This window comes from Gossypium hirsutum, chromosome D05 (assembly GCF_007990345.1).
Source record: "Gossypium hirsutum isolate 1008001.06 chromosome D05, Gossypium_hirsutum_v2.1, whole genome shotgun sequence".
In the NCBI taxonomy this organism is placed as follows: domain Eukaryota; kingdom Viridiplantae; phylum Streptophyta; class Magnoliopsida; order Malvales; family Malvaceae; genus Gossypium; species Gossypium hirsutum.
In genome coordinates, this window is record NC_053441.1 from 10,927,902 (window position 1) to 10,941,735 (window position 13,834).

The 13,834-nt window shown below is 36.1% G+C and overlaps 1 protein-coding gene across 2 annotated transcripts; it reads right to left on the reverse strand.

Annotated features, from left to right (window-relative positions):
• Positions 1-3,729: 3,729 nt before the first annotated feature.
• LOC107903241 (delta and Notch-like epidermal growth factor-related receptor) lies at positions 3,730-6,379 on the reverse strand. Of its 2 annotated transcripts, XM_016829281.2 has the most exons (6): positions 5,941-6,379; positions 5,714-5,860; positions 5,050-5,124; positions 4,650-4,772; positions 4,443-4,550; positions 3,730-4,058 (listed from the first exon to the last, which is right to left on the reverse strand). In XM_016829281.2, exons 1-6 carry the CDS (start codon positions 6,059-6,061, stop codon positions 3,973-3,975), a joined length of 660 nt encoding a protein of 219 aa, XP_016684770.1. In that variant the 5' UTR covers positions 6,062-6,379; the 3' UTR covers positions 3,730-3,972. The 2 variants fall into 2 exon arrangements, with proteins under 2 accessions (XP_016684770.1, XP_040949628.1); XM_041093694.1 differs by lacking the exon at positions 5,050-5,124 and having other exon boundaries at positions 5,941-6,284.
• Between the last annotated feature and the right edge of the window lie 7,455 nt (positions 6,380-13,834).

Genomic DNA, 13,834 nt, shown 5'->3' on the forward strand with positions numbered 1-13,834 from the left:
ACGAACTTACTAAGCATTAATTGCTTACTCTGTTTATTTCTTCTGTTTTATAGTAGCTTGGAAGCTGGTCGGAGACACATCACACTATCCATCGGCTCATTTTGGTATAAATAGTAAATTAATTTTGGTTATAATGGCATGTATAGGTTTAAATAGCCAATGTTGGCATATAAATGTTTTGGTTGTAATTATCCATTTGAAATGGCTTGTGATGAATGTGTTTGAATGTGTATATATGAGATAATTTCATGTTTGATATGAGTGCTTAGTATGGTTAATTGATAGTAAACTTCATAAGTATGTTTATATGCATTTTTGGTCAAATAGGTAAGCTTGAATATATGGATTTATGAAGTGATATTTCATGCATAAGACTTTATTTTGGTTTGGTTTAAATGTCTTAGATTGGCTTATAAATGTGTTAAAGTATTTATGTAGGTGGAAGGCAAATTGGGTGAGGAATAAGGCTTGGAAATGGCCTTATTTTGTCCACACGAGCAGAGACACGGGCGTGTGTCTCAATCGTGTGTGACACACGGCCTAACACATGGGCGTGTGTTTCGGCCGTGTGTCCCCTGCATCTTTAAAATTCAAAACAGAATGCTCAAGATTTTTCACACGGCTTGGCACACGGGCGTGTGGCTTGGTTGTGTGACCCCTGCACCTACACACGACTTAGCACACGGGCGTGTGACTTAACCGTGTGACCTAAGTCAGAGAGTTACACGGGGTACGGACACGGGCTGGGACACGGCCGTGTGCCCTATTTCGAATGCCTACACGACCTAAGACACGAGCATGTCTCTTGGCTCACACAGCCTGACCACACGGGCGTGTGTCCCCTGTACTTTGAAAAAATTTAAATTTTGTGAAAAATTCTCTGAGTATCCGGTTTAGTGTCGGCCTGTTTCTAATGTATAATTTGGGCCTTGAGAGCTTAAATGAGGGACAATATGATTGTATATGATTGATTTCTGATGTGATTCACGAATGATATTAAATGTCTGTATCTGATCAAATTTTGGTAATGCTTCGTAACCTTGTTCCGGCGACGAATATGGGTTAGGGGTGTTACATAGATTAATATTAGTTATAATTTTAGAAAAGGGTAAATAAATCTTTTTTGAGTTGAGGTGATACTTGGTTAACTTGTGAAACGAATTCAATTATAAGCTTTGCAATAAGTAAAAAGACTAATATTAGTTATCATTTTAGAAAAAAATAAATAAATCTTTTTTTTTTCAATTGAATTGATACTCGATTAACTCATGATACCATCTTAATCAAAAGTTCTACGAGAAGTAAAAAAAAAAAAGAATAAAAGGAAAGATAGCTCCTTATTAGATAATATTAACATGAGGATCCCATTTAATTCCAATAAACTAAAAAGTTTCTAGTAATTTTGAACATGTGCATCAAAGCTAAGAACTCTTTTTTCAAATTATAATTTTTTTTTATTTTTTTATCACGTTATTTCACCGTGTATAATTATATTATTATACTTATATATAATTAAATTTGTTAAAGAATTAAATTACTTGTTGAAGCTCGAAAACTCATCTTAAATTTGAAAAAATATTTTGAACACTCCTGGCAACATCTCTTACTTTAGGCGTGCTCACTAATTGTACACCATCTCCAACAGCAGGCTCGATGCCTCTGGGACCGATAACTAGTCCTAATGGCACTCTGAGTTGATCTTTCTAATTTGTTACCGTCCATGTTTGCTGTTGACATTGGTTTAACTTTTTAATCTATTGTGGCGTGAGAGAGGATGCACCATTCTTTTTATAGTTCACAGTAATTCATATTACATTTTCTTTTCTCGAATGGGTTATCATTTGAATAAAGTTGTAATTTTATTTTGAAATTTTTGTACTAGTAAATTTTATGCTTTGATATAGGTGGAACAATCTGGCATTTTGTGTACCTTCTATTATATATAGAAAGTTTCGATTTAAGATTATATGGACGTCTTTGTTGAAAGGCCCCCTAAATTAAGTGTCAATGATGCTTTGCAAAGTAAAGTGAACGTAAGAAGTGTTAGTCGCATGTTAAAGAAACCATAATGGTTCAAATCTAGCTATTCTATGGCCCTCTAGGCAACAAGAAGTCTAATGAAACTGAAGTAGATGCGATTCTATTAATATTATGGATCTTAGATAAAATAAAATGGAAAAATAATCGGTATTTAATTGTTGTATCCAATTCACATGTTATTGTGACATGGTATTCTAGTCCGTCTACAAGGCCCTGACAGCTTTGGAGATCTTTAATTAAATCTATTGATTGTTTTGCATCTCATGGAAACAACCTTGGTGACGCCTGGCTAAAGGAGGAATTGATGGTAGTTCCTTATTTTCTATATGGTAAGGGATTGTTATTGTTTGTGAATTGAGTGGATTGTTGTGAAGTACTGTCTGTAATGTTTCTCCTTTATATTTCATAAAATTCCTTTTGATGAGAAAAAAAAAAGGTTTATCATGAATAATACCATGATGACATAATTCAAAATGGCATTTAATTTCAAGTTAAATTACTTATTTTTTTTAACAGAAATACTAACATGGTAATTTGATGTGTGAACATTTTAAATGATGTGATTAAAAGGATATTGTTTTGGAGCAATGAAATAATTACAACTCAAATATGATATTGATATAAAAAATCGATTAAAATAGTAAAGCAATAAAATGAAATGAAAAGTTAATAATTTTTTTTCATTTTATTGTTTTATTACTTCCAAAAACACTAAATAAATGTTGAATTTTTGTCATTGAATTTTACAAATACTGAAATTATATTACAATATTATTTGGTATATTAGTGTTAATAAAAATAAATCTTGCTTTTTTAAATTATTTATTTTGTAATTTTATTCTTATAAATATAATATTTTATATAATTTTAAATAAAAATTAAATATAATAATTTGAATATTTGATAATTTGTTTGTGGCTGTCCGTGTTGGCCGCTGACGTGGGTTTAATTTTCTAATCTATTGTATTTTCATAGTTGCATCAATTTTCATTGCTTACAGTTTATACTCACATAATTATTCTTCTGGAAATCCTAATTTAGCGTTGATTTGAATGAGTGGTGAAATTAGCTTTAATGAAATTAATTTCTACCGTAATAAAATCAGCTATTATATCGATTGGAATTGGTAACATAAGGCACCATGATACCTGCATTGAAGCCAAGAACTTCGGCCTCGAAAACTTGAAATCCAAGGTAGCTATCATAGGGGTGTTTGGGATGGACATTGAATCCCGATCATTCTTTATCGACATGGGAAGTTTGAGGAAGTCGACATTCTTTGAAGGGTGCCAAATCCCTGAGCAATTGACTTTGGCATCGGATTTCATATGGGATCACGAAGATAAATAAAAATTGATAATAGGGAAACTGTGGCTGGACATGCTGGGTTATGCCGGCTCAATATTGTTCGTGGAAAGAGCATGCGAGGCAACTCAAGCAAGGCGAGGAATTGCAGACCCACGTTGCACTTCTCATGGCACATCTTAGTTTGAATAAGAAATTTCAAATGGTGCCATTGCCTGAAAGGCTCTACAAAGTCTTAAGCCTAGCTTTTATTAGGACAAGCTTGATGGTTTAGCTTCTTAGTTAGCTTAAATTAAATATAATTTGCTTGTGGGTGTTCTTATTTTCATTTCCTTTTTTACCAGATAAAACATGCCATGAATTTGGACATTTACACTAATAGTGTTTAAAAGATTATATATTTTTATAAATTTTGATAAATTCATGTTTTCATATTGTGTTTGCAGTTTTTCTTATCAGAGTCTAATTATATTATCATATCCAAGGGTGATATTGTAATATTAAAAAAAATAGTAGTAGTGAACAAAATTTTCAAGGATAAAAGGAAAAGAAAAGTCATAATTAGCACCAACCAGTTGCCAATGTCTTTGAATGTTTGTTCTTCTGCATATGATTTTGCTTCGTTCCCTAAAACCATGTTTGGCAGGCTGCTATTACCATTATCACCGTCAGTGCAGAAAGAGTTCCTGAGCAGCTTGACACACCCTTCAATCCTATAACATGTATATATACACATGCTTAACTATAAATGCTATCAAAATTCAGAGTAATAATACAAAAATAGGGACTGCAAATTTGAGAGCTATGACGTTCAAAACATGTTTAGCTATAATGATATCAGTATTATGACGATGAAAGCAGTAAAACTATCACAAGGTTATTTTAAGACTGTTCATTTTTGTTAATCAGCTGGCTTGAAGGGTTATTTGACTCCAAGTAAAAGAAAAAATTAGGTATTTTATTTTTTGACTCACCTTGAGTATTTATGATTGGATTTGATTCGAGAATATGTAAATAATTAATAGTAGTAAGCAATTTTTTTTTCAAGTTTCTTTATTAAGAAAACATATATAGTATACTAAACTTAAAGTAGTTACCATTGCCATATGAGGTTGGACTATTAGACGAGGGTGATGGTGGCGGCGGCGGCGGATTCCCAGAGGGAAAATTCAAGCCAAGGCCCTGGCAGTCAGCTCCAAAGTAACCTGCAACAAGAAGTTCAGAATTTGAAGTATTTAAACTCCTATACTCGGTTCTCTTTGCTGGGTTTTAACCTAACAAGAGAGTGGGTAGTGGCAACTTACATGGTTTAAAACAGGCTAGCCCAGAAGAATTAAACAAATTCTCAGAGCCTTGATGGCATTGGCAGATATATCCAGTTCCATTACTCACACATTCCCCATCACCGCACCAAACAAGATCACAATCTGTCAAAAGTAAATCACCTTCTTTAATTCCTTGAGTTGGAGCTTGTATAAATATTAACCACCATTCTTAAAAATAGAGTAATTGAAAGCAATTTTCATCAATCAAAGCATTAGATATTGATTTATTCAGTTTCTTTTTATATTTGAAAGATGATATACACTTCTATATTCATATTTGAATATATGTTAAGCATAGATGTTTAACAAAGATATTATAAAGAAAATTAAAAAAACTTATATAACAGAAATTTCTACGAGTAACATGATTTATTTATACTGTTAGTCTGATTTGGTGGTGGTGGAAGAGAAGGTGGCGGTGGAGATCCTTTGCCGCAATCAAAATCGACTGTGCCTGCAATTGTTTAATTATAATTGCGGGTATTAATTTTCTTGTTCTCAACAAAGATAGATGCAAATTCATGCTAATTTTCTGTATTTGACTGTTTTTCGCAAATTAATTGAATGTTAATGAAGATAATGACTTAAAAGTTGCACATAAATAATTTCACAAGCTTATCATGCCGCTGTTTTCTAAGATAATTAAGACGAACCAAAAGTTAGGCCGATATTCGGCAGAATGGAAGCTCAGCCATAAGTAAACTGTGACCACTAATTAACATATTAAAAGGGTTTAATTAAAATTATATAATTATCCAGTAAATATTTATGTACAATTAAAGAAGTTTTTAAAGGGCTTGATGGTCAGGTTGTTTACTGCCCCAGATGTGGATTGAGTTTGAACCGCGCTAGCTGCGTTGTTATTTGCCCTCCTCTTATAATTCAAAGAAAAAAAATTTAATCATGATTTAAATCTATTTTAATCAAATAAAAATAAAAATTTGAGATTGCAATAAAAGAAGAAAACTTGAATGGTTATTTAATTTTAGTTAAAAAACTTAAGGATGCTTTGATCTTAGAGAGAGAGAGAAGGGGAAACTGACAGTTAGGAACAAGACAAGAGGGGAAGGTGAAAGGACCGATCTGAATCTTTTTCCAACCAGGTTTGCAAAGGCAGTCAAATCCAAGCAGTGAGTTGTTGGAAGCTTGACATGTTCCTTGCCCACAATCTATAACCGAGCAGAAAACACCTGCAACATGCCCGCATGTTCCATCCTCAGATATTCAAATCTCATCATCGTAACTGAACTACGAAGGCGATGGATGTTACCTTGTAATGGATTTAATGTTACATGTGAAGAAGTGGTGGTTACAGTTGTTGAGGTAGCCAAACAAAAAAAGAGAAGAAAAAGGAAAGAAAAAAGAGTGCGATGGAGACTCCGGTTGTCCATTGATTTTGGGATCAGCAAGTCGGTGTTGGTGAGTGAAGACAGTTGGAACTTGGAACGTATTTATAGTAATAAAAGCAGAGCAGCCTAACAAGTGTGTGTTAACTTAACGTTGACTCTGCCTTTTGTTTTGGTAACCTGATCGTTCCTTGGAAAACCAAGCAAGGGCTTCAATTCATGCTCCATTAACCTATTCTGCTCAAATACACAATCATATTCTTTATCTAGACTTGACCATTTTGAGTTCAGAAACTTATATACAATCAATACATTAGCACAATATCCATAATATTTCTTTACAAATGTTAGTCAATGTTTTCTAGAATATAAGAGTTAGATTAACCTTATTAAATTTAGAAAATTACCCACACCACATCATGTTACATAATTTCAATCAAATATTCCTCTCTCTTTTTAACATAAAAAATTCATTTAATCTTTACATAATATCACACATTAGAAATAAAGATAAAGTTTCATTTAATTAAATTTAAATCCAAATTCAAAATTTAACTCTCCAAACAAATTATTAAAATTAAATCAATTTTAAGTTTACAAAGCCTACTTTGTTTATATCCAAAGCATAAATTTGGATTTGTAAATCTAAATAAATAAATAAAAAGGCTTTTTTTTCTTTTTGTTTGTTTTTCAAATCCACGTTCCAAAGGGCCAAATAGCAAATTCCATTTTGTTAATGACTCTAGAATTCCTTCCACAATCCTATTGTCCTTCCTTATAACATATGTTTAATTCCAGTTGCAACTGCTCTACTGTTCGTAGAGATCAAGGATGCTGCATTTCTAAAATCGATGTCGAAGGTGATGGTAGCGCTTTGGCTGAAATGGGAACTCTGGGTAATGGTTGTCCTCAGCCTAACTGTTCAACTTATACTCGTAAGTTGTGGGAATCTACGCAGAGTCAGCGGCATACATCTACGCAGAGTTACCTTGACTACCCTAACAAGGAGCGAATAACCAATCCACCAGTTCTATTTTGGACCCCATTCTTGCTCATGCATCTTCGTGGAGCCACTACCATCGCAGCTCGCTCTTTCTCACACAATGATCGCTGGCCTCGACAGTTCTTTGGGCTCCGTTTCCAGTGGAGTGGCTCTCTCTATATATGTTAAATTCTGGACTTTAGCAGCCCCAACTATGCTCATTTTAGCCATTCCAATCTTCATTGTTGGGATTATAAAGTATGGGGAGAGGGTTTGGGCTCTCTTCCAAGCTAGCAAAATGGGGATGGAGTTTCAATCTAGTGACAAAGGTTCCCAACTGGAAGTTGAGCTTTCACAGGGGGCTTTAGGAGGCGATAAGACAAAATGGGGATAAACTGAATCACATATTTGAGTTGGAGCAGGGAAGAGTTAGTGCCTATGAAGCATGGACACGGAAACGCAATATGGATACTGTTGTTCCAATAGGGCCGGAAGCGTGTAAATTATTGTACTAAAAAATCACACAAAGTTCAATTCCCAGGGAAGAGAGGTGGATCACATGGATCTCTTAAATACCAAGTCTTTCCTTAGTCAGAATATCCCTTCTATAGTAATTTAATAGCACAATTAAATACTACTATTATACCCTCAAATATTGAAAGAAAAATAGGACAAAAAGAACATAAGAGTTTTAACGAGGTTCGGTAAATTATACCTACGTCCTCGGGCACTAACACCAGATGATAACTTTACTATCTCCAAAATATTACAAACAAATAGAATTCCTTAAGAATTCTCAAATGGGAGAAGAGAGAAAACTAAGAGAGAAAGATTGGTTGGGATAAATTGAAATGAGAAATGAGAAGGCCTATTTATAGTTGAGGTTTAAGGACCAAACAATAAATAGCCCATTATCTCAAGGACCAAAAAAATTATCCCTTGCCACTTTTCCAAAGTTGGTGGTTGTCATTATTGATTGTCTCCCATTAATGTTAATGGCAACCATTATTAATTGTCTTCCATTAATGTTAACAATCTCCACCTTGAAGATTTGATTAGGATAATCACATCTTCACACACTTCCTTCAACTCCCCAAATTCGATAAAGCTATCTTTTGTAGTGCCTACAAATGCGCTCTCGAGCGCCATACACCTGAAAGTGCTCAAATTCTCAGGATGTTAATCAAGTTCAAACAATGATTAAACTTGATTGTTGTTACCACCTTGGTCATCATATCTGCGGGATTATCTGTTGTCGGAATCTTCTGAAGTAGAATTTTTCCTTTTTCAAAGACTTCCCGCACAAAGTGATATCTTACGTCGATATGCTTGGTTCTTGAATGATAGACTTGATTTTTCGCTAAATGAATAGTGCTCTGACTGTCACAATATAAACTTATGTGACTTTGAACAACTCCTAAGTCTTTCAACAATCCATTAAGCCAAATAGCCTCCTTAACAGCTTCTGTAACTGCCATATATTCTGCCTCTGTAGTAGACACAGCTACTGTAGACTGTAAGGTAGACTTCCAACTCACTAGGGCTTTCGCAAGAGTAAACAGATACCCCGTAGTTGAACGACGTTTATCTAAATCACCAGCAAAGTCGGAATCAACATATCCAACTACAAACTGACCAAGTGCTTCATCCTGTTCAAAAATTAAACCAACATCTACGGTTTTTCGAAGATACCGTAGAATCCATTTCACAGCTTGCCAATGTCTTTTTCCAGGATCATGCATATACCTGCTCACAACTCCAACAGCTTGTGAAATGTCAGGCCTCGTACACACCATCGCATACATCAAACTCTCAACTGCATTAGCATATGGGACTTTCGCCATATATTCTCTTTCATCTTCAGTCTTCGGAGATAATTGAGCACTAAGTTTCAAATGAGAAGCAAGTGGGGTACTTACATGTTTTGTGTTTTCATTTACACCAAAACATTGTAATACCTTTTTCAGATATTGCTTCTGATTTAAACAGAGCTTGCCTCTCGGTCTATCTCTACTTATCTCCATACCGAGAATCTTCTTGGCCTTACCTAGATCTTTCATCTCGAACTCTTGATTCAACTGAGCCTTCAGCTTATCTATCTCATTTTGGCTCTTCGAAGCGATTAACATATCATCAACATACAAGAGTAGATAAATGAAAGATCCGTCATGCAGCTTCTGCAAATATACACAATTGTCATATTTGCTTCTTGTGTACTTCTGCCTTCTCATAAAGCTATCAAATCATTTGTACCACTGCCTCGGGGATTGCTTCAATCCATATAGCGATTTGTTAAACTTACAAACCCAATTTCTACCACCAGCATCTGTGTATCCTTCTGGCTGAGTCATATAGATCTCCTCTTCTAACTCACCATGCAAGAAAGCCGTCTTAACATCAAGTTGAGCTAGCTCCAAATTCAACTGTGCTACCAAGGCCAACAAAATTCTAATGGAGGAATGCTTCACAACAGGGGAAAATACATCATTGTAGTCAATTCCCTCCTTCTGAGCGTAGCCTTTAGCTACCAATCTTGCCTTGTAGCGAATATCCTTCTTGCTAGGAGATCCATCTTTCTTTGCGAATACTCACTTGCATCCGATTGCCCTTTTACCTTTCGGTAATTGCGCCAACTCCCAAGTATTGTTCTTCCGGAGAGACTGCATTTCTTCATCCATGGCGCTTTTCCATTTATCACTTTCTAAGCTTTGCATTGCTTCTTGATAAGTGATAGGAATATCATCAACAACGGGAAAGGCGTAGGCCACCATATCAGTAAATCGAGCAGGTTTACGAATTTCTCTCCGTGGCCTTGCAACTGCAACTGGTTCTGGTGTACTTAGTGGTTTTTGGGTCAGAACCTCTTCAACCTCTAATTCCTCCATTGTGGCTGGAGAATTAGACTTATTAACTGGGCAAATCCCCATCTGCTCACACTCCACCTGTTTTGGAGTACACTCCACCTGCTGTGGAGTATTGCTCGTCTGAATATCTTTATCTGCTACCTTTTTCAATGTGGCAGATTCATCAAAGGTAACATCTCTGCTACAGATCATTTTCTTTGTGCTTAAGCACCAAAGACGAAATCCCTTCACTCCAGAAGTGATTCCCATAAAGAGAGCTTTCTTTGCCCTCGGATCTAACTTTGACTCCTTCACATGGTAATATGCAGTGGTTCCAAACACATGTAAGGAATCATAATCTGTAGCCGGTTTTCCAGACCATACCTCCATAGGAGTTTTTCTTTCTAATGCAGATGATGGCAAACGATTAACAAGATGGCCAGTGTATGTCACAGCCTCAGCCCAACATTGGACAACATACATCGAACTTTCTCCAGCAATGTTCGATTCATACGCTCTGCTAATCCATTCTGCTGTGGTGTATCCCTAACTGTGAAGTGTCGAACAATACCATACTCTTGGCACACATCGAAGAACGGATCACTTATATTCCCCTCCATTGTCCGTCCTAAGCCGCTTGATTTTCTTGCGAGTCTGGTTTTCGATCATAGTTTTCCATTTAAGAAAAACTCTAAGCACTTCATCCTTAGTTCTCATGGTATACACCCAAACTCTTCTGGAAAAGTCATCAACAAAAGTAACAAAATAGTGTTTTCCTCCCAATGAAGGTGTCTTGGAAGGCCCTCACACATCTGAGTGAACATATTCCAAAATACCTTTTGTATTATGGATAGCAGTACCGAATTTCACTCTCTTTTGCTTTCCCAGAACACAATGCTCGTAAAATTTTAATTTACAAGTCTTTGCACCTTTCAACAATCCTTGCTTTGCCAGAATTTGCAAGGATTTTTCGCTGGCATGTCCCAACTTCATATGCCACAACTGTATTGAGTCCAATTCTTTGTTGCCGGAAGCTGCAGCGACTGCTCCAATCACTGTACTACCTTGGTAGTAATACAAGTTATTTTTCCTGATGCCCTTCAATATCACAAGTGCGCCAGATGTCACTTTCAAAATCCCATCTCTCATAGTAACAACTGAACCATTGGATTCCAAGGCTCCCAATGAGATGAGATTTTTCTTCAAACTGGGCACGTACCGAACATCAGTCAGAACTCTGGTTGATCCATCTTTATTCTTTAATTGGATTGAACCTATCCTAACAGTTTTACAGGCATTGTCATTGCCCATATAAACAACTCCTCCATTTAGTTCTACTAAATCAGAGAACCACTCCCGGTTAGGGGACATATGATAAGTACAACCCGAATCCAATATCCACTCATCTGAATGGAACGACGATGATGATGCAACCAGTGATAGTTCAGAGTCACTAGTATCATGCTTAGCAACACAAGCATCTACAGCAGCTTTTCCCTTATTCTTCAGCTTTGGACAATTTTTCTTCCAGTGGCCTTTCTCATGACAAAAAGCACATTCATCTTTCCCGAGTCTGGACTTTGACTTTGATCTCCCCTTTTGAGTTTTCTTCCGAGTGTATGAACGACCTCGGACTACTAAAGCTTCTGTATCTCTGATTGAGTTTTTCTGTTTGTCCTTCTTTCTCAGTTCATAACTGTATAAGGCCGCACAGACTTCGCTCAGAGATATATCACTCCTGCCATGAAGTAGAGTAGTTTCTAGGAACTCAAACTCCTCAGGAAGTGACCCCAACAGCATCAAAGCCAAATCTTCATCTTTGAATGTCTCATCCATATTCTGCAAATCAGTGACTAACTGATTAAATTTGGTGATGTGATCATTCATTGTGGTACTTGGGACGTATGTGAAGCGAAACAGTCTTTTCTTCAAGTGGAGCTTATTTTGACTGTTTTTCTTCAAAAATTTTCTTCAAGTGCCACCCACAACTTATTTGCAGAAGTCTCCTTTGAAAAAGCATACCTCTGCTCTCGAGAAAAGCATAATCGAATTGTGCCACATGCCAACCGATTGATCGCCTTCCAATCTTTCTCCTGTACATCATCTGGTTTCTCTTCATCAATGGCAATGTCTAGACCCTGCTGAAAAGGGCATCTAGAACCTCACTTTGCCACATACCAAAATGGCCCGTGCCATCAAAGATCTCCACGGCCAATCTTGCATTTGCAATTGTCGGTCTTGTCCACATGGACGATGTTGAAGCTCCTACACCGACCGTTTTCTCCATAATCTTTCAATATACCTAAGGAAATCTTTTCTGATGGGGAAGATCAGTTTAAACTGCAACCACAGAGCATACTACGATTAACCTTCGGCTCTTGATACCACTTGTTGTTCCAATAGGGTCGGAAGCGTGTAAATTATTGTACTAAAAAATCACACAAAGTTCAATTCCCAGGGAAGAGAGGTGGATCACATGGATCTCTTAAATACCAAGTCTTTCCTTAGTCAGAATATCCCTTCTATAGTAATTTAATAGCACAATTAAATACTACTATTATACCCTCAAATATTGAAAGAAAAATAGGACAAAAAGAACATAAGAGTTTTAACGAGGTTCGGTAAATTATACCTACGTCCTCAGGCACTAACACCAGATGATAACTTTACTATCTCCAAAATATTACAAACAAATGGGAGAAGAGAGAAAACTAAGAGAGAAAGATTGGTTGGGATAAATTGAAATGAGAAATGAGAAGGCCTATTTATAGTTGAGGTTTAAGGACCAAACAATAAATAGCCCATTATCTCAAGGACCAAAAAAAATTATCCCTTGCCACTTTTCCAAAGTTGGTGGTTGTCATTATTGATTGTCTCCCATTAATGTTAATGGCAACCATTATTAATTGTCTTCCATTAATGTTAACAGATACAACACGATAAGGACACGATAATACGATAATTTAAAAAAAAAAAGACACGGATACGGAAAGACATGGCAATAAAAAAATATTTTTAATATTTATATATATTATGTTAAAATGCTTAATATCCAGCCCAATATTTTAAATCAATATACGAATAGTCCAATATTTTAAATTAATTTACGAATAGCCCAAAACAGACCTTGGGCTGCCCAAAATAATAAACCAAAAAGGTAATCCAACATAATATTTTTAAATTAATTACAAATAGCTAAGAAGGACCTTAGACTGCTTCAAGTTTGTCTGAGAAAAGTAAATTTGATGACTTTGGTTGGAGTATAACCGATGTGGAATTCACCCACAGCCTCCTCCTATGGCATATCGCTACTGACGTTTTCAACGATGATCATCACTGGTTTTGAGCCGGGAAACTTGGGTAAGTATTGCAGAATCAGTAAGCTCCTATTGGATTATATGATCTATCTTCTTTTTCTATGCCCTGCAATGCTTCCCCAAGGCATTGATAAAATAAGGCATCATGATACCTGCATTGAAGCCAAGAACTTCGTCCATGATGAGTCCAATTTTAAACAAGTCATCAGATGGTTGTTTGGGATTGACATAGGATCTCAAACACTCTTTGCCCAGATGGGAAGTTTGAAGAAGTCGGCATTCTTTGAAGGGTGCTAAATCGCCGTCCAACTGCAGACACTGTTAGAGCAATTCAGATGGGGTCACGAAGATAAATAGAAACTGATAGCGGACGTGTGGTTAGACATGCTGACTTACGTCGCGGCTCAGTGTTCGTGGAAAGAACATGCGAGGCAACTCCAGCAAGGTGAGGAATTGCTCACCCGCGTTGCACTTCTCATGGCTCATCTTGGTTTGAGTAAGAACATTCAAAAGGTGCCATTGCCCAAAAGGCTTCAGGAAGTCCAATATGAACCTACCTTTTATTGGGACAGACTTAACCGATTGCCTTCTTACTGGACTTAAATTAAATATAATTTGCTGGTTTCCCTTTCTTTGCTCTTAGCTTTTCAAATGCTAATATTTTATTTTATCCAAG